General features: G+C 44.0%; 1 protein-coding gene across 2 annotated transcripts in view; it reads right to left on the bottom strand.

Moving 5' to 3' along the window:
- Window positions 1–11,826: 11,826 nt before the first annotated feature.
- INTS12 (integrator complex subunit 12) overlaps window positions 11,827–26,112 on the bottom strand; it is an 87,638-nt gene continuing 73,352 nt past the window's right edge. For both annotated transcript variants that reach the window (XM_085641411.1, XM_085641410.1), the window contains one exon: window positions 11,827–12,582. In XM_085641411.1, the coding sequence (XP_085497537.1) occupies window positions 12,004–12,582 (579 nt within the window). In that variant the 3' untranslated portion in view covers window positions 11,827–12,003. The remainder of the gene's footprint in view (window positions 12,583–26,112) is intronic.

The raw sequence follows: 26,112 nt of genomic DNA, 5'->3' as shown, positions 1-26,112 counted from the left end.
TTTTGTTTCGACCTCCATCTGTGGAGAGCAAGCATGCAATTAATATGAAGACGGCAAAAGGATTCCGGTCTGTGAAATGTGCTGATGAAGGCCCCTCACATCTGTTACCAAGGAGGATCGAAACGACTTTGCCTAGAAGATTTTCATTACTAATGCTTTACCTTAGTCTTAAGGAATATTGTCAGTAAATACTATTTTACCAAATTAGCTATCTGCAGTCCTCTTTCTTTTTCACTAACATTTGCATTCACCTTTATCCACCGAAATATATATGGATGGGGATGAACACATACTACAGGATTCCGCTACTGCCAATTTTATCTATGTATTCCTACATTGATTTTTGACACAAAATATTAAACTGAATCTCCCTTATAGTAAATCTGCAAAGTGTATTGATTTATATTTGATTAAATCGATGCATTAGACATCTAATGGCCTAGAAAATGGTTAATGGTACCAAAACAATTACCCCTCTAGAACGTTTGTATAAATATGTTAAACTCCTTTCCTGAGCGAGAGTAGCATGCTATTCAGGTTTCCTGTTTCAACACATTCGTTGATAAAAGTAGAATTGGAACAGATTTCTTCAGGTGTTTCAACCAGATATTGTTTTTTAAGAATCTCCCTTAACCTGATAATTGTTATGTCTAAATTAACTCAACGGCTCATTTATTTGTAATCTCTAGAGAGAAATGGATATTACCGCCTGCAGATTCCTTACTTTGACCCCTTCCCTTTGCATCTAGAAAAATGTCATAGCAATTCACAGTTACTGGCACCAGGTGGCAATATTCAAGTGCCATCAGAAATGATTCCAGATTGGCTCTTTGTTCAGCACCACGCATTTGTAGCATTTCCCACATCCTAGAACACCATAAATATTGTGCCTTCAACTTGAAGTCACGTTTGCAACATGCATTGGCATAGCCAATAGGTCTCGCCTTTGGGACCTTATAAGTGTTTAGCCATGCAACAGTTGCATAACTAAATACTTATAAGGTCCCAAAAGTGAGACCTATTGGCTATGCCAAGCAGACATGCGGCCGCGAAAGTGATCGCGATCAAACATCAAAGTGGCCGTGAAAGTAATCGCGGTAAAGCGCTGCGCGCGCACACATGCACTGTAGCTCTAGGCTGGCCTGGTAGCAATTTTTGGAGCCCTCTCAATAAGTCTCGCCAGACCAGCGCATGCGCTGGGTCAGGCGAGACCTAAAAAGTACCACGGTGTTTAAAGGCAGCCTGCATGGGAGGGAGGGTGAGCAATGCTCAGTGTGGGGAGCATTACTGAAGTAACCTGGATATTCCCACTTCTTCCATTATGGGATACACTAAGCGGTACCAAGTCTTCCCCCAACACCCCTACGCAGTCACCCACAATGCACTGCTCATGATCTTCATGAATTAAGGGTTCCAAAACACTATGTGGGATGGTAAGGGACTGCCATATAAATCCAACAAATCAATGACCAAAGATTATCATCATACGCCCGTATGTTGATAATATCAAACTTTGCGACTGCATGAGGACCAATGCTTTAACTCCATTGTACCAGAAACACTTCCCTGGCCGTGGCAAAGACCTGCATCCTTTGGCAGTGGAGATCTGCAGACGCCCCGAAACATGGTATTCTGAAACCATACATATGGCCTCATATGGAAGTCTCCTCTATAGGCTGCATGATAAGCCTGGTGTCTTTCCATTCTGAGACAGGTCCTTATTGTATTTTACACTTTCTAGTTCTGATTGGCCTCCGTAGTTCTTTGGTTTGCAATCTGACATTCTTTATTACTGTGGATTGTAACTGCTCACTTTTGTTCTTATCCCTGTCAAAACCATTGGTTCAATGAATTTGACAGGTTTTCTTCATGGTATCTCAATCAATCAATGGCTTATGCATCTCCACATCTTTTATGTACCACGGCCTTTATTTTCCCTTTCCAGCCTCTTCTTTGTCTCTATTTCATTTACTGATCTTTGCCTATTTATTATTCAACTTTGTTCACACTAGTCCTCTTCCTCGCTACTGAATGTACACATGGATCATAGCTGCATTTCAATTACACCAGGAGATAGCCATAGGTTTTCTTCTGTACTATTATTAGTCGAAAAACAAATCTTTGATTAAAGAATTGTTTAAAGATAAAGACATGAGAGACAGGGCAATACAGTAGCAATATCTAACAGAATAAGCAAAAATATGATATTTTGTAACACAGACCCAGCGAGGTAGTGACATTGGTCAAATATACATCCAGGCAGGAAACATTCCTAGGAGGAGAGACCGAGACTGTCTCCACAAGTCTCTAGACCATGAACCCCGAGCCCCCAGGGGAATGTAGGCGGCAGCCTCTGTCCTTCTCGGGGACAGCCTTTAGATTAGCAGGAATGCCATTGAACAGCCATACGAAGAATCAGATGAACCGACTGAAGACAATCTTACTGGTTCAACAACCAGTCAAACCCAACAGGATGGACTACATAGCTGCATCAACGCCAGAATTTCAGTTCAACTCTTTGTAAAATGAACAACTATAAAGGTTAGGCCACAGCTTGCGGTTCCAACGATCCATTATGAGATTGTCCCAATAAGTGAAAAAATGACAAATCCCCTTAATGGAAGCCGGAAGTGAAAAGGGGAGGAGTCGTGGAGGTTTGAAGGCAGCCGAGAATGGCAGGAACTGGCTGCTTTTAGTGGGGTTCACTATATCCAGATCGGTCCTGAATGGAGCAGGACAGGTGCTAGGGTGCCTGAGAAGGTTTCTTCTGCCAGCACAGGGTTGAGTAGTCTTTGAGCAGCCTCGAATTGTCCTATACACTGCAGATGGGATTGAGTCACGAGGGACGCTAGTCCAAGTGCTTATGTGACAGTCCTGCTGTTCTTGAAGTGCCCCAGAAGTACTCCTCATCTTTTCAAATAGTTGTCTGCCGTCGAACGGCAAGTCCATAAGTGTGGCACGGACCTCTCCAGAGAAGCCAGTGGAGTGCATTCAGCCAGGCCCATTCACCGTGCTATGGTATCTGCAAAATCCAGACCACACTTCAGGATCTGCTTTGAAGCATGATTGACTTCATGTGATCAGGTAAGCCTATATAATAATACATACTTTCGGTAATGAAGTTTCCGATGGAAACATTTGATCTACCTGCTTAAAGCACAACCGCCATCATGCCAATTGAGGTCTTAAAATGTTTATTAACAAAAAAAAAAAAAATATATATATATATATATATATATATATATATATATATATATATATACATCTCTGACACAGAAATGTTCGATCAAGGGATCCCTACCCACAGAATTGACCATAAGCAGCTCAAAAAGAGACGACAGGTTTTCGTATATAGTGCTCCAATGGAGATCATATGATGAGACTTAAACAAAGGAGTTACACAGATGCAGGATTCTGAAGTCATGAGAAACTATGCAAACAACCCTACAATAGATACAACAATCATTTGCAATGCAATAGATCTTGCATTTGCGAGAGTTTAAGCTATTGGCATTGTAAATGACAATGCCTTATATTTATCTGTTTTGATAATTAACACACAAATAAGGCATTGTCATTTACAATGCCAATAGCTCAAAATCTTGTACATGCGAGACCTATTTCACTTCAAAGAAGCGGCCACCATTGTCCCGGGCCTCTTGGAAAGTGAAAACGAGCATGGCACGCAGAATGTTGCAAGAAAGCATGCTGTGCCTGCAATAGGAGCAACTCATTAAAGAAAACAGTGCTTACAGACTAAAAAAAAAAGATGTACTGTGTAACAACCAAAGTAAAAGGGCCAGTCCTCGTGGGAGGTTACAAATGAAGACAAGGCGGGACTAACAAACCATTAATTAATAAGATGCCAGCATTTACAAAGGACAATGACCAAAGCCAATGAAAAATATGGGCTGGGCTTTAAGTCCATACTAGAATACAGCATGCCTTGCAGAGAAGCGCACGTGTTGCCCAGGCTCGACTTAAAAATGGATACTCTCGTCAAACATCAAGCTAATCTGAAATCTCCGCTTCATGGCCCAAGCATAAGGCTTTATACATAATAGATGGGCACAACTTGAATGCATTGTTATCACCTAACAGAATGATAGTTGTATTTACCCTAAGGCAAAATATTAAAATCTCAACACCTGGTGGAACTGATAAAGAGTTTCTCAGATGCAGCCACAACAGGATACAGAAGCAAGGGTTCTGCCACTGGGTTGGAGGCTCTAAAACAAGAGGTTGAAAGATCTCATTCAAAATGTTAGAATTCGCTTCTACAGAGAACAAAGTGAGTCCAAGTCTTCTGTTGCTAACCATACAAAAATTGTAAATTAGAAAGCAAATTATGAAAGGGGGCCTGAAGGGTAAGGGATGTCAACTTCTGTTGAAATGTGCAGGCCATTAGCAAATCCAGATACAAGCCAGCACCAGTGTCTTAATGGGATGAATTGCTATCAGCTTATGAGCTGTCATCTTCTGTGCGGCCATATTTCTTATCAGGCATTGCTAGGGCCTCTGAGTGAGAGCCAACTCCCGTCTCTATCTGGGCAAACCAAGGGCACAGTATTGAAGTTGGCTTTAACTTTCCCCACACAAAACATTCTCTCAGACTTCGAGCGGTGTCCCAGTATGAGCTGTGGGCTGTATCTGTGCTGAAGGAGGCTCGGACTGATTGGGAAAACAGTTTGGCTGGCTTGGACTCAAATCTTTATTCGGAGCAGGTGCCAGAGTTCATGGAAGTAGCATTAGAGGTGGAGCCTTCGCAGTTGCCTAACCTGCCAGATTGTGCAGGACCGTAGAGGAGAGGGCAAAGGAGCCATCTTGAACGAAATCTAGCCTAGCCAGACGGAAGGCAAAGACCTGCACAGGAAACTCCAGTCTCGTATTTTTTCCACGTCTGGATCTCATCCACCAAGGAGAAAGAGTTGTGTAAGGAAACACTCTGTCCTGCTTCCTGGACATTTTAGTTTCATCAAGGGAGAAGCAGACTTCTCCTTACTATAACATTTTTATTCTTTTTCTGGGAAGATCTTTAAGTAGATCTTTCCCTAACCGGGACCTTACCTCTAGGTGAGTGAGAATGCGTTGGCATCTCAACAACTTATCCTCCTACTCCACTTTCAGGTGAATTGAGGCACAGGAGTCGCAGGCTGTGTGTTGTATTCTGATCCTAAACACCACTTGAAGATGGTATGTGGGTTTGATTAAGACATCCTCTAGCATCTGCAACAATATTTAAATCCTAACATTTTTGAAGGAGACACTGATGTCTTCACTGTTGAATGTCGAGGAATTTCACAAGAGAAACAAAGAAAGTGCTCCAGACTCGCATTAATGAGGTGGGAAAAAACAGGAACGGACACCAGCATCCTGGCGCGTTATACAGAGGCTTGGTGGCCGAGACCATGTTGTCACATGGTTCCTACAGAAAAACTGTCCAGACTGATTTGAAGCCTGGCAGGAGAATTCATAAGGTTAGGAATCTGAAGAAAGATCTTTCTCTGAGAATCGATTTATCAGTGCAATTTCACCTTTTGTGAATTCTAACAAGTATTGGTAAAACAGCCATTTATGGGTGTAACACAAATAGCTTTGTGTTTTGGTTGCCCTGTTTAAGAAACACAGTGGTTGGAGATAAACTTATGTTGATCTCAGAGCCTCTCCCACAATGAAGGTCCCCAAGGCTGTGGATCAATGTAATATCTATCAGCCCCTTCCCAGATGTACTCACACAGAATAATTGGACACAGGTATAGTGTTTTGCACCCGCGAGTTGCTTGAGAGTTGATAGACGATCACCAGACAACAAATAGTAAGGTTGCACGTCACCAAAATAATTTCTTTTTAATAGTTGTAGAGAGCACGCATGCCAATAGTGACTTATTGCAGTAGAGACACAGGTAGCAAAACAACGCAACGCAAATGTACCTTCTAGAGAAACTATTAACAGGAACAAAAGTTTTTCTAGGCTTCCTTTTAGTCATGTGAGGTTTAATCTTCTTTAACTGCAGAGGCAGATTCTTTTCCCCCCACAAGTAGTAGATGGACCCTCTGGAGCACTTAAAACAGCAGACCAAACACACAGAGTGGATTTTAGGTTACCGTGTGGCCACTGGGAAACCGCTCAAAGAGCTACATAGAGACTTCTTCCCCCACCCTTGTAATGAACCCCGAGGTTGGAGAAACACTTCCTACAGAAGCAAGAAAAGCCAGGTGAGATTTTAACTAATGAATTCCCATTCCTGAGATTTCACTCCGAGCTAAGGGACAGGTAAAACAGTATCTTGGTAAAGGATAGATTTGTTTTTTTATCACAAACAGAGAGGGAGAGAGTAAACAACGTGGTTGCGTTCTCCCAGAGTAACTTTTTTTCACAAAAAGCAACCACTATTGAATTGGCGAAATACCAGATTCAGAGTAGTGGAAAGATGTTGTTCAACTATCTACTTGACAGGTGGAATATCAAAGATATTGAAGTAAAAGCCTCACTCACATAATAGTGACATGCTTCATCATAGGCAATTACTCCACACCCAGAGAAGATGGTACTCTCTGGGCGGACTCAACCAAAGATATACTGGGAGTTCTTAGATAAATGAACCACTGGTTAGGCAGGGAACCAGATCAGATTAAAAATACCTATGAGTGTACCCTATTTAAATTATTTATTATTGGGCACTCATGATATCAGTAAAAACTTATTGTCGGGGTTTTTTTGAACTCGATTTGTTCAATTGTACCCGCTACCGTATGCCAACATGTTTCGGCCCGTCTTGTAGCCCAATCGGGTCTGGGGGCCTTCGTCAGGGCGATATCTTTCTTTTCCTTATGCTATAAGGTCCCTGCGATTAAGCTGTACATGTGCTTACATGCAACTCATTCGTACGTGAGGCCTAATGCACTCACCTGTCCGTATGTTCCTTCCGACTTCAGTAGAATTTTTCTACTGCCCTGTGCCTACTGGCATCATGCAGATCTCGTGTGTTAGGAGCAGTCCTGTAGTCAAACATTCATCAAGGACCCTGCACCGCCGTTGCACCTAGTCAACCACACCGTCTGCCGTACAGCTTAATCGCAGGGACCTTATAGCATAAGGAAAAGAAAGATATCGCCCTGACGAAGGCCCCCAGACCCGATTGGGCTACAAGACGGGCCGAAACATGTTGGCATACGGTAGCGGGTACAATTGAACAAATCGAGTTCAAAAAAACCCCGACAATAAGTTTTTACTGATATCATGAGTGCCCAATAATAAATAATTTAAATAGGGTACACTCATAGGTATTTTTAATCTGATCTGGTTCCCTGCCTAACCAGTGGTTCATTTATCTAAGAACTCCCAGTATATCTTTGGTTGAGTCCGCCCAGAGAGTACCATCTTCTCTGGGTGTGGAGTAATTGCCTATGATGAAGCATGTCACTATTATGTGAGTGAGGCTTTTACTTCAATATCTTTGATATTCCACCTGTCAAGTAGATAGTTGAACAACATCTTTCCACTACTCTGAATCTGGTATTTCGCCAATTCAATAGTGGTTGCTTTTTGTGAAAAAAAGGATAGATTTGACCATATAAGACATACTTTTCCTTCCCGAGATAGGACTTTGAGATTTCCAGAGCAATTTCTGAACCATTATCCTTATTTAGCGAAGAAAAAAACAACAGCAGGGAGTTCTAGCATATCTGTATTGAGTGGGGAGAATATGCCGAGCTCATGTTGGGTACCGAACTAGTATTAACCAGAGGGCTCAGGGTAAAATGATCTTGTCTGGTCTAGATATCACAAACTTTCAGGTTCCTCAATCAAACATTTATTAGCACTGTTGGGTTAGAGTGGACTTACTTCTGTGTGCCGCTAGCGTGCACACTGAGTTGGGATGCACAGCGAGCATGGTTTTATTGGTGGCTCAGGAATCAGCAGCGGAAATGTTGACTTGCTGCATATCACTATCACAAACAAAGCCTACTAAATATAGCCACACACCTGGACAGCAATTGTAATTGCATTTATATAGTGCTTACTATCCCCACGAGGTGTCGAAGTGCGTCAATTAAGCTTCTATATCAAAGCTCATAAAACTATAACTGCTAAGCAGCTGACTCGGGGGTACTGCTAAATATCCTCACGGGCTGTATCAAGCCACAACAATTTGTCACAGAAAGTATGCAAAAACACACGACAATGAAATGGGCAATAAATTGACGTCCTTTCATGTTAGACCTCTTTGTAGTTGTCGACCTTGCCGCCAGACCATAAACGCCGTTCTGTGTCCAAAGGTGCCAGAATATCAGTGAGCAGCACCCCGAGATCCTTGGAAACGATCCCATAGTAATATTTATTTGGCCGCAGGTCCTAATGATTGCCGGCACCAATCGCCACATGGAGGTCAGGACCTGCCAAACAAAGCTTCTTGTGGAAGCCTTGGCATAAAGCAATTGGAAACTCACCCATCCTCCATGAGCTTGCTAATGCACCTGACGTGTGTCCTTAGTAGATAGCACGAGTGGAGGAAGCAGTGGGCTGATACCCAAGGAGGCTGGCCCCTTATTGCTGGGATATTGAACTGGAGCACTGAAAAGTGAGGTAGAATTGGGGCGACGTCTATGGCCATCAGCTCTGCACTCACAGCATTGGGCATGGCGTGTCAGCTGGGAATGGCAGACAGCATACAAGAAAATCCAACACTTGAGTCTGAGGAGGAGTTGGGGTGACTGTGACAACAGAAGATATTAATGTTTAAATGGAAGGGCAGTGTTACATACTCCTCGGTCCAGTGTTGTTTCTGGTCCTCAAAACTGCTGGTGGCTGAGTTGAGGGGCAAATGGAGCAACGAAGGAGACTCGTTCAACCTTTCTACACAATAAATCAGGAGAAGCATGCCCAAAAGAAGTGAGACAGTACAACAGAGGCTTGGGATCTGTGCACCCATATGGGGAGTGGGGTTAAGGCAGCCATGCAACTGGGACATCAGAGATAAAGAGGGTATGGTACTCTGAGACCCCTGACTTTCAGGTTCTAGGCATCCTTAGGGGACTTTCTATTCTGGCACTTGTTTCGTTATGGTGTCATGTACCAGCTTTCTTTGTTCCTGCGGTTACTCAACCCACTTCTGTAGGGCCAGTAGCTTCACATGTAGGCTGACCTTCTGACAAACAGGCCAAATGTGTACTCGGTAACCCACATGGTGGCCGAGACTGTACTCAGCACCTGCATGGCTTATGGGCAGTGACCTTCGCACAGTTCCGCACTATGGTGGATGTTTGAAAACGAATACACACAGATCTGAAACTATTTTCCTTTTCATATATTCACATCTCTTCATCACATTGAGAGATTTCCTGAATTTCAAGTTAATATCTACAAAATGCAGCATGCACACCCCAACCACCTTACTCCAGAGTCCTGGTATGGATCTAGCCCATTGCTTGCCCGACTCCAGGGAGGTGTAAATCTGAGGTGATGATAGATATTGTGTTCATACCGTTTGATCCCAATGAAACATACTAGTTCTTTTTATAGGAGCAAAGCCCCACAAATCACATATCATGCAGTTCTGGAATTGTCAGAATGCTCGCTTTAAAGGGGTTGTCTTGAAATCTCTTAGGGTGACCTTGAATTGAAAGAATGTAAAGACAGAATACTGAAGTACGAGTTTTGTTTAGGGGTGAGTGACATCAGGAACAAAAAAGATCAGTTTAACATGGCAGCTCTAAGGGAAAAGAAACTCCTCCCAGAGTGTGATGGCACGTGGATGAGCTCAAGTTGACAGACCTGTTACAGAACTCGTCCACCTTCAAAATAGTGTTAATAATGCATTAGGCTACCTATATCAGTTGCTGCTAGAATTGATCTCAAAATGCTTAAATCTTGCATGCCTTTCACAAGCACAAGGCTTTGCTTAATAGATATGTTTAAGACAGTACAGTTTCTAAGGCAAATCATGGCACGCTTGGGAGAGAATGTCAAGGTTGCAGATCATCAGTGATACTTTCTTGCTATCCAGCATCGGCTTGCAGTACGTTTTTCTGACTCGCCTAATCCTAATTTACATGTTGTGATTGAAAGGTTTAATTTTGGGGAGAATGGCATGATGAGTTTAGTAATCATCCAGCTACACCTAACAAAGGAGACCAGCTCAGCGGACTCTAAATGGTGAAATTAAGAAATTTAAAGCACAAAACTAAGATACGAGTAAATCACCTCCCTGCTGATAGTCTACAGCGTGATGGAGAAGACATACATTATTAATGATGCTAGAAGCATCATGGATTGAGTAAGCAAGAGATTTAATTTTTGGGGGACTTATTTACGGACTTTACATTTAATTCTAGGAAGGTCATTGCACAACTCATGGGCCACTCCACTCAACTAGGTTGATCTTTTGTTATGCCCAACTGTGTTTAGCAGTTAGTGCCGGGTCAAGTCCATTCCCTATAATCACTAACCTTTTTAAGTGTATGACCCCCATATAATGGAATCCAGGGGCGCCCACTGATCATTATTGGAATCTGGGGACCCATCCCCCCCCACCTCCCCCCCACACTAAGACGTAAGATTCAATGGACTCTGGCCTAAGCAATTTCGGTAATTTGAACCTCAAAACAATACACAGAAATGAGCATTCTTCAAGTGATGAAATATTTGTGTAATTCACAAATGTAAAATCAAATCAAATTTTTTATTTTAATGGGAAGGGTGGAACTTTTCTAAATTCAATCGAGGCTACCCATCATCCATACCATATTCTGCTTGATGTACTTGCACTGCTCCCAAGAAACCATCTGGGACTAACAACTTAATTTTTAGCCTACAATCTCAAATTCCTTCATTCTTATAGAATGTTTTTAAATTTCCAATTGTACTTATTTATTTATAGATACACTTTATTAATCTGTCGATACTATTTAATGTTCTAATTAATCGCGGACCCCCTGTGTAGGCCACGCAAACCTCCAGGGATCCAAGGACCACAGGGTAAGAAACACGGATGTTGATTATAGATCCCTTTTGCAGGTGGGGCTGGCACAGGTAAGAGCGGTGGGGAGGGGATGGATGGGGGGGCGGGACTCCACGGACGGCGGGATAGGTAAAATTAAATAAAACCAACTTGCGCTCAACGCATCCCCGACTCGGCGAGGCAGCGAGCACAAGGTATGTTATTGTATAAATTTTTTTAACTTAATTTTACCTATACCGTCGTCTGTTGACCCCCCCCCCCCCACCCCACCCCACGGCTCTTACCTGTGCCGTGTGCACCTGCCCTTTTGTCGGTGAAGGTTGGCTGTTTATTAGATACAACTTGATGCTCTAATTATTTTGTTTGTGCCTTTCATATGCTTCTATACTGTGTAACAATGATGAATTGTTGTTGCATTAAATAAAGTTTTTAAAAGATTGAAAGTGATCATTTTGAAAAAATAATTAGGTTTAATACGGGCTGAAAAAAATAAGGCAAAACAATGTTACCTAAAACATCATTGAGTGCAAAAAGAGGGTTAGAGAAGAGGGAAAGAACAGACCAGAAATCCAATATAGAAGAAAGACCAAGATGGACCATGGACGGAGACATACAATAGTAGGCACTTAACTGGGAAGAGTGAGAGAATGAGTTAGACAAAAGGAGCCTCAGAGACGGGCAAGGCTCAGCCAAAAGCAAAGCCTCTAACAGAGGGAATCAGGTCACAGCTCTTCATATACTAGGAGGCTAAAACAGATGTAAATCCAATACAGCAGTTGCAACAAAAGCCAATAACAAACACATTTTAAGCATCTTCTGGATCACGGAGAACTGGGAATTAACCACAAAAATCTGGAAAAATGAATTAGAAATTGCCAATTATGTTTTTATTAACACCCTTCAGGAGCAGCAGCTCTGGGAAGGAACACAAATAAAGTTAGTGAAATCTAAGCAGGTTGAATACAGCTACTAGCAACATAATGCCTGAGGATCTCCGAAATAACATTGGAAAGACAGACTGTAAGCCATTCTAGGCAGAGTTCTACTTCCTTAGCTTTTTTTGGGCAGCTTTCTTCTTTACCAGTTGCAATCGCTTCATGGCGTGAAGTTGGGACTCCTGTGACGTGGGAACCTTTAAGCCAGATGACAGACTGACAGGATCTACGGTTACTTTGCTGGTGGTGCTGGAGCTTCCAGCCAAGCTGCTACTTCCGTTACCGCTGTTTGCCTGGCTGCTGCTGGGGCCCGCAGCGCTGGGGCTGGGTAGGCCCATTTTGCTCACACTGTCGCTACTTGCTGAGCGACTGAGACTTGTTTTACCCAGAGTTAGTGGTGGCATGGGCTTCGACGAGACAGAGTTTACACTGCTGGTACTGGAACTTATTTTGGGGCTTGCGGTTGGTTTTGAGGGAGCCAACGCTGACAGTCCGATGGGTTTCTGGACAGCAGAGGATGTGGCAGGCTTCCCATTGTTGCTCGAGGCTGGTGCACTTAGTTTGCTTGTTGAAGGACCTGTGGAAGTGGTTTTAGCTCCAAATGCAGCCCATCCCGTAAGACCACTGGCAGTTGAGGAGGAGGAAAGACTGGCACTAGACGAGGATCCTGAAACTGCCACCGAAGGCTTTAAGGAAATTGAGAAAAATCCAATCAATATTGATTTCATGTGATTTGAAAAACAGAATAAACAGCTGCCTTCATCAGATTATTTCAGTTTCTATGCCTGAAAAATAGTTATTACTACTAAACTGATGGCTTTGCTGTTAATTACTTCAGAGTCAGCAGAGCACTACAAACCTGAGAGATGAAGTAAAGGTCAAAAGCGTGCACATTCATTTAGCCTCCAAATCTTGCCCTTACAATCTGTGCTTACAGCATGCAGCAACACTAGTCACTGTTTTTTCTAAAAACTAATGGATGAGATAACGCTCTCCAGTTGGCCAACATAGGAGCAGCGCCCTCCATGTCCTTTTGTCAAAACTGACATACCTTATTTACATTCCATTTTATTAAGTATTTTTTTAAAACAGAAACCATTAAATCAATACAGCTTGCATTGGTCAATTGCCTACATCTAATCCTTCATTTTCAACAGGTACAGTCTGCTTTACACAAACAAATCAAAACCATGTATTTTAAAACTCGACAGAATTAACACAGAAGATAAAATATATTTGAGGCAATGAGTTTAAACAAATCGGACATAAACTCTTCGCTGGAAACAAAATGTAACAAAGATGTATTAAAAACGATTGCTTTCAGTGCTAGCATCAGTCTCTGTCCTGTGAACAGACCACAAAAAGATTTCCCATCCTATTCCCCCATTTCCACTCCCGACTACCCCTAGATGTTGAATGATAACCTAGAACTCTTACAGCATCAGTCAACTATTCCCTAATGAGAGTCACTTATGATCTTACTCGCCCTTACTTTCAAAACCACCTTCTTTTAGTTTTTTTGATCTTTATTGAGGTTTCATAGGATACAAGATGTAATTATAATAAGCGATTGGTTTACATTTCAACGTCATAATGCAATCCTCATTATAGTCAGATCAACAAATCCCCCTCCCCCGCTGCTTTTGTGTCGATCTCTCAAAACTGAATGGTCAAAAATTAAGCCAATAAACATTTGTCTAGTAGGCCTATCCACCATAGATTCAGAACACTGGAAAAATTCCCAGTCGCAAAAATGGATGTCACAAACACTAACACTTTTTAAAAATAAAAGTAAAATTAAAGTAAAATTAATCTATTTGCTCTTCCCTCCTTATAAAAAACTCTTTCGAAGGAGAAATTATTGAATCTTAATCACCCTGCTGCATTTTCAAAAACGATGAGGGCATGGTAAAACTTGTGTTTTTAGGGTGAAGGTAGCTTCGGTTGCTCACAGCGCGTCCACCATAACATGGGGCTTTGGGAAAGAGGAGGAGAATGCCCTCAATAAACAAGTATTGCTACAGGTAAAGAAAATGTTACTTACCCAGTAAGAATCTGTTTGTGGCATGTAGTACTGTAGATTCTATAGTGCGAAAGAAGATCAAAGGAGTTGGCAACCCACGCTGACTGTGCTGCCACTCTCATCCCTGCAGCATCTATTTCCTAGCCTCTGTCTGGTGAGGGTGCCTTGTCAGATGTTTGTAACTTTGCCCTCTTTCTTGCTGTGGCAACCAGACAGTTTGGTGGTAATAAACCTTTTATGTATTTTGTGTCTGTAGGGGACAGCTTATATTTTTTACCCACTCATGATGTAATGACCCTTGCTTTTACTGGGTCGTTACAAATATCGGTTGTATGTCTTAGCATACTTTTAAGCATGGACAGATATTGTGCTGATTGTTGAGTTGATGAAAGTGTCTCAAATAGAAAATCATCCTCCAATGACTCTGTGTGGAGCTGAACCTTATCATAACTAGCTGATCTATTGAAGATGTCATGGTAAGCATCATCTGGAGGGGAAGGTTTAGCCGGACAGAGATCTGGGTCTGTGTCTGCAGGCGGGCCTGTGTCATGTGTGTCTTACAGATAATCCTGAGGCAGAATACAGTATTGATCCCCATCATCTCCATGGTCCTTAAAGGAATGAATAGAACCCGGGAGGGGGGGGGAATGTAGAGTGAATCTGCAGCAGGTGAAGGTGGGGGAGTTTGCCCTTTGTGCCTCTGATGGTGGGCTAATGGGTAGTGGACTGGTATGATATGCTATTTATATTGTGCACAGCTACTCCAAGGAGTGTCCCGGTGCTGAACTAGTAGAAAGTCGATGGTGAACAGTTATGCCTGCACAAAGGATGACGTTTTAATTTATTTAATTTTTTAAATTTTTTTTAATTGCCCTGTCTCGCTTATGGACCGTAACTCCAACGGGATCTGTTTCCATGCCAATACACCCAGAAAAGCTAGCAATCTACCTCCTACTCTCTTTCGTGGAACCCTAGGAATACTTGCCAAAAATTTGTTGGTGGATCTTAGCTGTCTTAGAGGGTTATAGAAGCTGAATATAGTTCTAAGGTAGGTAGGTCCTGTGTGATACAAAGCATCGTGGACCAATACCAGAGCTTTGAATTTAACTTTCTCTCTGATGGGCAACCAGTGGAGACCCTGCAATTGTGAACTGATATGAGTCCGCCTCTGAATATTTAGCAAAAGTCAAGCAGCCGCATTCTGGATCACCTGAAGTTTATCCATTAGGTGCTCCAGAAGGCCCAAATACCGGATGTTGCCATAGTCAATTTGAGATGTAATCAGTACCTGAATGACTGTTTTCTTTGCAGGGAATGATAAAAGCTTAGAAATGTCTTAAGGGATCTCATAATACCAAAACAGATCCCTGTCAACCTTTTTACTTGGGGGCTGAATGACAGTATTATCAAATGGAATCCCCAGATTTTTTACCAAGTCTTTTTTGTGGCTGGAAGGGGGGGTGGGGGAGGGGCGGCATCATCTGGCCAAAGGTTTGCCAGAAATGTGGAGGAAACATCCCAAAGAAAAGATTTCGTTTTTTCCTCATTGCATTTCAATTGCACCATTGCTAACCAGTGAAAAACTGTGGTTAGGCAGGTTCTCATGTGTGTACCCTTCAGCTTAATTCCCTTATTCCGGGATAAGAGCAATTGAATGTCATCTGTATAGATCACTTTTTCTCCTAATTCTTATGCTAATTGGGCCAAAGGAGTAAGATATGTATTGAAAAGTGTGGGGCTCAAAGCCGAGCCCTGGGGAACACCTGTATCTGCTCCACTGAGGCTAGCTGAGCATGAGGGGATCCAGACTGGTCTTCTGTTTTCTAAGAATGATTTTAGCCAGTCCCATGCTTGCCCTGTCACTTTAATGTCCTAAAGGCGATCTAGCAGGAGCGCATGAGGGACAGTGTCGAGAGCTGCCCACAGGTCCAACATGATCAGTATGGCTACTCCCCATCCCCCCTCTCCCATGTTCAGGGTGCCTCCAATATGTTCTGATAGCTCGACTAGAGAGGTTTCTAGACTGTACCGGTCTCTAAAACCTGATTGACTTGGGTAAAGTAACTTGTTTACTTCCAAGAAGGAAGACAATTGTCTGGTCACCCGTTTCTCTAGGATTTTAGATAAGGCTGGTAGCAAGGAGATAAGCCTATATATAATTAGCCAGGATAGCAGGATCTGCGGTTGATTTTTTTTGTAAGTGGAAGGATCATTGCCTGTTTTCATTCTCTAGGGACAGTAGCTGTCCTTAATGATGTATTTAGAATCCAGTTTGCTAACGGATTGATGGTGTCTGCCCCCATAGCCAATAGTTTAGGGGGACATGGATCTTTAGGGTAACCTGGTTTGACAGCCTTTAGAGCCCTCAGGGGGCAGTCCAAAGAGAATTTTGAAGGAGCTCAGCTTTATACTAACCTTAGTATTCTCCCTACTTTGTGGTATTGACCCAGAGTTTACATCCGGTCTCCTGCCTTCTCATAGGCTAGCTTGAATGCTTATGATCTTGATAGCAAAAAAGCTTGCAAGCTTTTCAAACCATTCGACCAAAACCGCCTGAGAATAGGCGCAGGCCAATGGGGTTGTAAAGCTCTTAACTATGGAAAAGATCTCTTTTGAACTGTTTCCTGCCTTTCCGATACGCTCCTCAAAATAAGCCTGTTTAGCTTTAGTTACAGCGGCACAGTATTGTATTCCCTTCTCCATTTGCACTCAAGTGCCTTGTGCACCCTTTTCCTGTGCTTTGGTGGGCAGGGGCTCTACAAGGCTTCTTCACAAGGTTAACTGTCTCTTTGCTGGCTTTTCCTTGCCTTGTGAAGGTGCAGCCATGATTTTACCGGTGTCTAGCATCGGGATGTTCTTGTAACCGGTTCCCCAGTTTCAGACCTGGCCTTTTCTTTGGCCGAAGCATGTGATTTTGGTCCCGCAGCGGGTTTCGGTGCCCAGGCTTTCCTGTCCAATGTACTCAATTTAGGTGCAGAGGCTTCGGTGCAGGGGTTTTCGATTCTGAATCTCGACTTGAGGCCAATGGCTGGTGGGCATGAGCCGGGCCGGGGCTAGACGTTTCCAGTACAGTTGTCCAGTGCAGACCATAGCCAGAAGGCAGTGGTGGTCCGTGTGAGGGCTTCAGTCGTTCCAATATAGACTAGTGACCCTTTGGGATGTTTTGTTGAGACTGTGGTCGGGATGGATGGGGCACAATACTCACACTACTTGGCCCAGTGGAATGTCCTCGATTTAGAGCCTTACTGTTGCTAGGGAGGAGTCCTCATCAACTGCCGAGGCCTGAGCTTGTGATGTTATTCCTCAGATCCAAAAAATGTCGAGTGTCGGCACAGTGCGTCTGGACATTTCGAGGCATCTTGTGCACCGATTGTGCAGCATCTTTTTCTAACTGAAGCACTTACAAGCCTTGCAGAAGGATTCTTGATGATCCGTAGCTAGGCGCAAGTTATGCACCAAAAGTTTATCGGTGTGTGGAAAATTGGCATGGCAGCATGGGCAAAAACGAAAAGGTGTCCGTTCCATCCCCTGATGGGCATGACATCAACGCAACTTGGAGAACAAGGATCTGCTCCGAAAGGCATAGGCTCTCCGGGCCTCGGTCGGCTGGAACGCATCAAGGGGTTACTGATGTGAACTATGAATAACCGCGATTAATAACAATACCGACAGTACAGGCCTAAATGCTAGTTTTTCTACGATGTTGAGGTGGAGCACAGGAGTCCCCGATTGAACCCGATGGAGGTAAAAAACAATCTAACAACAGAGTTGAGGACCATGCGCATTGTAAGCAAGAGGAGGAGTCACTACACCTCAGGACCCAAAGACTGCTTCGAAGAAAAACAACTTGCACCCTTCGAGATTAACATTAGATGGCAGACTTATGTTAAACATATATATCTACAGCCAAACATGCCATCAAACATAGCTTTTCCTTCTTCAGTTAGGGCTCCTAGCCAGCTAAATAACTTACAACAGATTTTACCGCAGTATCTCTGGAGGTGGCTAGGAATTGCTGTTTAGAATCAGACCAGTATCCAATTCTAACGATTACTATTTATGAAATATATAGAATGATTTCCATGCAAATGTGAGCAAAGACCTCAGGGCCCCCAGCTGGTAAGCTGAACGAGAGTCAAGTTATAGTGGAATACTTTAATTTACTTTTGGATGAAAAAAACTTTTAAAATGTGTACCGACTTAGGAGGAAGAAATATGAAACATGGTACAGACAAAGCATTCCCAAGGGAGGATGAGCTGGGTCTAGAAAAAAAAAAAGGCATTTTAATTCCAGATGCACCCCTCATTAATGATATCTTGACCGTCGCTTAATCATCAGCCACTGATGTCCTGGGGTCCATCCTACTATGGCTTTGTGAACTGGGCCTAGTACAACCCTTTACATACTTGATTTTCGGGGTCGAAAGTAGTCACAGGCTTCCCAGAGAGGTAGGGTGAGGGGCAAAGTTCAGAATCTAACAGTCAACCAACTTTGCCCTGCGATACAGATGTTACTGAAGAAGGCACAGTGAATTTCCTCACTCGGCACGGCAAATACATTTGCTTTTAAGTCTCCTCTTAAGAAGGCTGTATCTTGTTCTAGAGCCCATACAATTTTCAGTAATGTTGGCGCTGCCATCTCAGTAGTAGCTAGAGTGTGCAATGTTTACTTAGCTAATTGCTTGAAACCTAGAACTAATGAAAGGATAGTTGTAGCTGTTATTTGTGTGCATCATCTCCACAATCTCCCACACCTTCATCTGTGGGGACTCCAAAGTTATATTTAACTTGGAAGCCGCACTTACTTGTACTTCCTGAAAAGATCTAATACCATCCACCGGCGATACTCTTGATGGAGAATGCAGTGCACAAGTCAAGAGTGTGTGACGAGGTATCTGTGTCTACTTCTCATTCAGGCTGGGAAAAAGACTTTGTGGGAAGAGAATCTACATCTGTAGATTGTGCTTACCAACATCAGGGATCTCCAGGATGCCAGCCCTCTGTGGAGCTTCAGGCACCATTGATTTTTGAAGGCGAATCAGAAAGTACACCTCTACCAACGAGTTCTATTCTTTCTGACACAGAATGACGTGTACTGGAATAATCATAAAGGATATCCTATATCCAGCTACACAATCTCCAAAGAATACTGTGTAGCTTGTATTGGTTCACCCACTGTATCACATATGGGTCTCTTTTTCCCCGGTCAACTTGTCTTTGAGATTCAGCCACAATGGGAAGCAAATAATGGCTTATTTAGAAACCATTCTTTCAACTGTCAGTCGGGGAAATACATGACCGAATTGTTAATCTCATATGAGGAAGCTGAGCACACATTAATAAAAGGTTATTTTTTGTAGCTTTTTGTTGTGAACTTTGTAGAGGTTCCTCCCCCTTTCAGTTCTATTTTTGAATTGTCTAACTATTCCTCGTTATTTTACCTGTTGACCAAGTGTTTGGCATTGTAAGATCTCCATAAACATTTGAATAATCCCAGTGGTGTAAGGCTACTGCCCAAGAGCGCTTAGCGCTCACTTACGTGACGAGCTGAAGCAATTGCAATAGGGATACCCCTTCTTCGGAGTCAGGAGAGGTAGTGGGCAGCTGTGCAGTGGCTCGAAGGGAGGATACGTGAGGATCAAATTGAGATCCAACTGTAGCATCATAAAGGGTTTGTGGGAAAAGTGTGCCAAAGGTTTAAAAACCTCCGCACAGCAGGTGATTTAAACAAGTACAGCTGGTCCAACAAAAGCAAAAAGACCAAAAGGGACGACACATAACCTTTAATGGCGCCCACTTCAAGTCCTAGCTAGGCTCGAGATAAAACAAACACCAAGATATACAACAGGTTGGCTTGTAACGGGTCCATAATATATGCGCCACACCAGGCCACAAACTTGACCCAACGCCCGGCGTAGATGGACTTTGAAGCAGGGTACCTGGTAGCCAAGATAACATTCACAACTTTGGGAGGAAGCTTAAAATGCAGTCAACTGCAACCACTCAAAGTCCATGCATGGAAGTGTTGTTTGCATATGTTCTGGTGCAGGACCCTGCCCTGGTGCAGCAAGATAAGCCCCCGGGGGGTTTACAGATACTCATGCCCAGAATTTCCAGGTATTGCACTCTTCGGGCCCAATCCAGAGCCCCTAGATGACTTGGGCCCAGCCATTTCAGATCTGCTTCAAAAATCGGGGCAAGTGAGGCATCAGGAGAAAGGCGTACAGGAATTCAATGCTCCACTCTAGCCAGAATGACTCTCCAAGAGAGAGACTTTTCGGAAACTCCAGAGCGCAGAAGTTTTAACACTTCGCGTTCCTGACACTAGCGAAAAGATCAAGCCAGGGTACCGTTCAGTGTTGGAAGATGCCTTGTGCCACCTCGTAAAATAAGGGCCATTCATTGATCCGCCAGGTGAGGATGCCTCAGTGTGTCTGCCTTGGCATTCAAAGATCACATCAGGTGGTTTAAGACCACTGGACCTGGGCAGTCAAGAGTTCAATTGCGAGGGGGGAAAGGGGACAGCCCTGCCTAGTGACCCGTCTGATGGGGAATCTGGAAAACAGAACCCAGTTGACAGGCGCCTGCGGGGAGGCATATAGCACTTTAACTTAACTTCGAAACTTGGACCCTAGCCCCATTTTGGTAAGGGTTTTCTCTAGGAGTGGTCAACTTAAGGTATCAAATGCCTTTTCAAAATCTATTAGTAAAAAGACTGTGGAGCCTCTGACGGATTTAATCCAACTTCCCGCCAAGCGTACAGTATGGATATAATGCCTTGTACTGCAGCGGGAAATAAATCTTCATTGGTCTGAGAGGACTAACTGGGGTAGCACCTGTAAGAGGCAGTTAGGCAGTAGTTTTGCATACAATTTAATCTCTGTTTAATAAGGGATATGGACCTGTAGAAGGTACAGAGGGACTGTGGTCTTTCCAGTTTAAGCAGGGCCACCAAGGTAGCTTAATCAATTTCATGTGGGAAAGGACCACTGGTGCTAGATTCATTAAAAACGTCCAGGAGGGGAGGGAGGATATCTGGTCTCAACTTCTGGTAGTATTCCACTGGGTAGTCATCTGGGCCTCCTGTTTTTCTGGCATTGAGGTTCGTTAGAGCCTTCCCAACCTCTTCAAGATAGATACCTCAAGGTCGTGAATGCGCACCTGTTTCTCACAATCCCTCTCATCAAGGCTTTACATGCCCTCCACAACTCTAAAGCAGACTCCACTGAGATCCGATTAAGAGTAAGGAATGCTTTTAATTCCCCCAGGAGGCGGTCAGTGAACTGTCAGTCAGTGAGGAGCCAGGCACTGAGTCTCCACACCGGTTGATCTTTGGCTGTTGGGAGTTCCAAAATGAGCTATAACCGGGGTGTGATCCGAAATGCCTCAGGGTAAAATATGAGACCCTGGGGTGTGCAGGAGGTTTGAAGTTGACAAAAACAAATGATCAATGCAGGCTCTTGAGACATGTGCCGTGGATGTGTGGGTGTATTCCACTTTCCCAGGATTCCAAATGCACCATGAGTCGCTCATCCCCAGCCCCCCTACCCAGGCAGCCAGGCCCTTCCGGTGTCTCAGAGATCCGTCCGTCAATTTGTGAGTCTTGTGGTTTCATAACATCATTGAAATCACCCCTATTATAGTGCGCCCGGGGTGGCAAAGCACTGACCAAGTTCCTAAGGGCCGACAATGTTGATTGGTGCAAGGCTGGCGGAACGTACACTCTAAATAAGTTGTAGGGGATGCCCTCCATACTGCCTTAAACAACTACGGATCGACCAAGGGCATCCCTCGTGACCTTTGTGACTACTAAAGGAACGGACTTCTGTAAAAGAATGCCCCCCCGCCCCGTGACCCCCACACTGAGGTATACTCTGTTGTAACCCTTCCAGGCCAGGAATGTGCAGTTATTACCCTGCAGATGTGCCTCTAGGAATAAAAGGATGGCCGGATTATGTCTTTGGATGATTTGTAAGACAGCTCCCTTTTTAATCCGGTCCAACAGCACATTAACGTTCCACGATATGACCGAGTGGGCCCTCATGTTAACTGGGTGAATGTGGTGCCAGGTATCATCTCATGCAGTAAGGGCCCTGCCTCGGGGGGGAGGACCCTGTGGGACCCATGCAGGCCATGGAGTCAAGTGTCACAGAGGAGCAGGTGAGAGGCGAACCGTGTATCAAGCAATAATGTGCAACCAAAACAAATAATTAACCATAAGAAACACAATAAAACTAAACACATAGCCCCCCCCCCCCCCCAAATACCCCCACCCTATACTTCCCATCCTGAAGGAGCATCTGTCGCCCATGCCTAACTTACAGAACTAACTTCGGGTGATATTATCTAGTGGTCTGGATGGCATGTCCAACAGCCGCCTTGGTAGACTCATGTCTGTGAAAGTCTACTATAAGGATACAGTGGTCCTACCAACACACCTCCCCACCCCCTTCGGGAACGTTTATGATTTCAGTCTGCTTTTACTCCATCAATTCTGCGCTTTCCAGCCTTGGATGCGGTTGCGGACAGCCACTGTGGAGTTTGGTTCAAAGTCATGGGGCACTGAACGGTGTGACAGGTCCAAGTCTTCTCAAGGCTATCATAACAGAGGGATTTAGAGCTGTGGATTATGCACAGCCTGACAGGGTAGAGGAGCATATAGGCCATCTGCATTGCCCATAGGTTTTGCTTTACTTGTTCATAAGATATACAGCTTGTCTGGACCTGTCTAGTGTAGGCACGAAACATCAGGATGCGGTTTTCTGCCCCCTTCCAACGATCGGATCCAAAGTCTCCAGTGCCGTCCCCTCGGCACCTTCCAGAAACCCTATGAAGAGGAAGTTATTCCATCGGGCTCTGTTCTCTGCATCTTACGTCAGGTCTTGTAGTATCTTGGAATCATGCAACAGACGAGACACCTCAGCGGACAGATTGCGTACCGTGTCTTCCAACTCAGAGATCCTGCCTTCTGCCTCGGTTGCATAATCAACTGTCTGAGGAACATCCTGGTGCCACAGGGCAACTTCTACACCCACTTCTCCAATTTTAATTTCCAGCGCCGTCTTAAAGTCCTGGATGGTCTGTAGGATCACAGCTGTGGTGTCTCTCCATAGCGGGGTCGCTGTGCCTTTGCTCCCTCCCTCCTGCAGGCCCTTGTGTATTCCCAGTCGGGGCAGTGTTTTTGTCCATTTTAGCCTAGGCCTGGGGGCCTTATTCTGGGCTATCTTGCTGGAGTTGTCCCCCACTGGGCACAGTGTACACCAATCCCCAAGTGGTGTTGTGCCTGGGCCCGCATTGGCTCCTGAGACCAATCTCTTCTACACCAGTCCCCACAGGTAGCTGTGGGGAGGGGGGGGATGGGGGGGGGGGGGGGGGGGAGGAGCTGACCCGCTTGTTCAATCCCCGGACTGCTGAATATCTGAGCAGCACGAGCATTCTGAACGCAGCCGCTGTCCACCTCAAGACCTTATATCCCCATCACGAGTCCTCCGCATGACACCAGCCGCTCACCAGAGCCTTCAGGGGGCATCAGGAGCACCATGCCACTCCTTCAAAGCACCCAGCACCCAGGAATCCGAGATTGCAGAGAGGTGGGACAAGAGCCAATAGGAGCGCGGCCGCCAAGCTTGCCGTCTAGGCCACACCCCTCCAATATTTTTAAGTGACCCCTAAGACAGACCTGCTAAGCCCTAAAGGCAGGGTGCAATATATTAAAAGGATGGACCTGTAGTGACATTGTTTTAAGGCACTAACAGTAATAACCAACACTTGTTTTTTTACCGTTGAAAGCCTAGTAGCCCCATTGGAGAGTACAGAGTTACAGGCCTGTAGTGAAAGCCACTTTTGTAGTCTGGCACCCTATGATGACCTCCAACTACCACCATTTTAATTGATTTTAGTGTGTTATTTTACCCTAGCCTTAATGTAGGATGGTCCTGCATATGCCTGCTTCTCTTCTGTTCTATAATCTTGCTGCCTTTTAATGAGAGCTGTTACGGAGTGGAACAGTCTTACCAAGAGCAGAGCGTGTGGGATGTGCATTTGAAGGCGTGCAGTTGTGCAGGAATGTGTATTCTATTGTGCATTGGTGAGAATTATGAGTTCTTACTATTGGCTTTGGCATGGTTTAATGTCATTCTGTTTTCTGACTTTACCTTGCATATGGCAGTGCTTAGCTTTGACATGCTTTCATGTCATCTTGCTTTTCAATTCCATCTTGCTTTGGGCCTTTCTGTGTGCATGGCCTAACTAACTCCATTTTCATGACTGAAGCTATTTTCTGTGCTTGCATGTAGCGGCAAAGTGGTGAGGGTATGTTCTGCTCTTCCTCCTGTTTTTCACACTTTACTGACTAGAGAAAACCGGTTCTTATCAGAGGAATGTACATGGTCCGTCTCAAAGCCATAGCAAAGGCCTGATCAACTGATGCCGTGGCCTTGGAGCAGACTGGTACGGGCTCTCATGAGAACAAGGGGGCAAGGCTTGCTAGAAGCTTCGTTTTGTTTGGATTTGTATTAAAAAGTGGAGCCTCCACTGGTCTGGCGGGAGTTTGGATTTCGAGCGAGGGCAGACGCGTCAATCTCGGATTGAATCCGGATTGCTGAGCTCTGAACCCCGGCTGTGTGAAGACTTCCCCCGGCCAGAAGTGGGCAGTGTATGTATCGGGTGATGTATTGAGTTTTGTGGTTATTGCCATTGTGATGTGAGCCAGTGAGGTGTTTTCTTTGTGTGTAATATTATATATATATATATATATATATATATATATATATATATATATATATATATATATATTCACAGAAAAAAACATAGGTTTCAGGCACGTTATAGTTAGGAATTAGCATTTAAAAAACCTCAGAAATTCACTAAAAAAACCATAGGTTTCAGGGGTGTTATAGTTAGCTGGACTTTTCACTTGTACAAAACCATTGAAATTCCCCCGCTATAGTTAGTTCAGCTAACTATAACTCGCGCGCCCGCAATGCACTGCTGATGACGTCACATATTACATCACTCATGAAATGGTCAGTGACATCACTCATGATATCACTGATGACATCTCAAATGACATCACTGATGACATCATCCTTGTGATAGAGTGACAGACCTCCTCTCACCCTAATATAACCTTTGATACACACATTCAAAAATAGAGACTAACATTTTCAAAACAATGGACATACCAATACCAGTTACAACAACCTCTTCAGTAATTCTAAGATCCACATACACATCCACTCATTCACCAACAGTCCTATACAGTCACTCATACATGTCCTCACTCATCATAAGAGGAGATTGTAGACAGGACACAGATCAAATAAAGCCCATTTGAGCTTAAAAACATTGGACGTTTCCTGGCTGAATCCGGTCTGTTGGCATGTATGGTTGTACTACCATTGCCTCTTCCTTCTGCCCACAATGGTCTATTACATTGCCACAGCCTCTCTTGCAAGTCCTGTATTGTTGGTTTGTTGCCCCTGCCCCCCTTTCCACTGCCCTCCATAGTCTGTTGTGCTGCCACGGCCCTTCCTGCCTGCTCAGTGTGGTTAAATTGTTGCCTTTGCACCCTCCTACCTGCCTTCAATTTTCAGAGTCTGTGCCCCTGACCTCTGCCTCTCAACAGTATCCTAATGAACAACTAGATTGCTAACATTCTATATTTATTACAAAAGTGTGGAACGCCTGACGTCATCTTAATGTAATCAAAACTGTAATACCTAGAGCATTTCCATTAGAAATTACATATATGAGAGGGTCTTATTGGCATCAAAATTATGGTTAGTGCTCCAAAAGACTAAAATAAGGACATATTTTCTGAGTTTTCAAATAGCGACAAAGCACTTTTAAATTATTTGTTATCTTTATGTTTTTTTATCCAGTTGACCACATGATTAAATGTTGCACTTAGGGGAGAGGATGTGGTGTTACTCCCAGAACTGCAGACTTTGCAACTGGGGAACCAGGTTGGAGTTTTTGCTTCAGCTCAACGTTCTGTGATTCTGGTCAAATCACCTAGGGCCATATGTATCAACACATTTCCCCATAGACACAGAATGGGCAAAACCCTTTGATACATCTGGCCCCTAATCTCCCCATGTCTACAACCAAAATGAATTTTATCTTGTGTGATGTAACCAATGCTCATGTAAAGCACTCCAATACCTGACAAGTCTGCACTATATAAAACTGC

The sequence above is a fragment of the Triturus cristatus genome, chromosome 2_2 (genome assembly GCF_964204655.1).
Source record: "Triturus cristatus chromosome 2_2, aTriCri1.1, whole genome shotgun sequence".
Lineage (NCBI taxonomy): Eukaryota > Metazoa > Chordata > Amphibia > Caudata > Salamandridae > Triturus > Triturus cristatus.
This window is presented reverse-complemented; position numbering and strand designations above follow the sequence as displayed.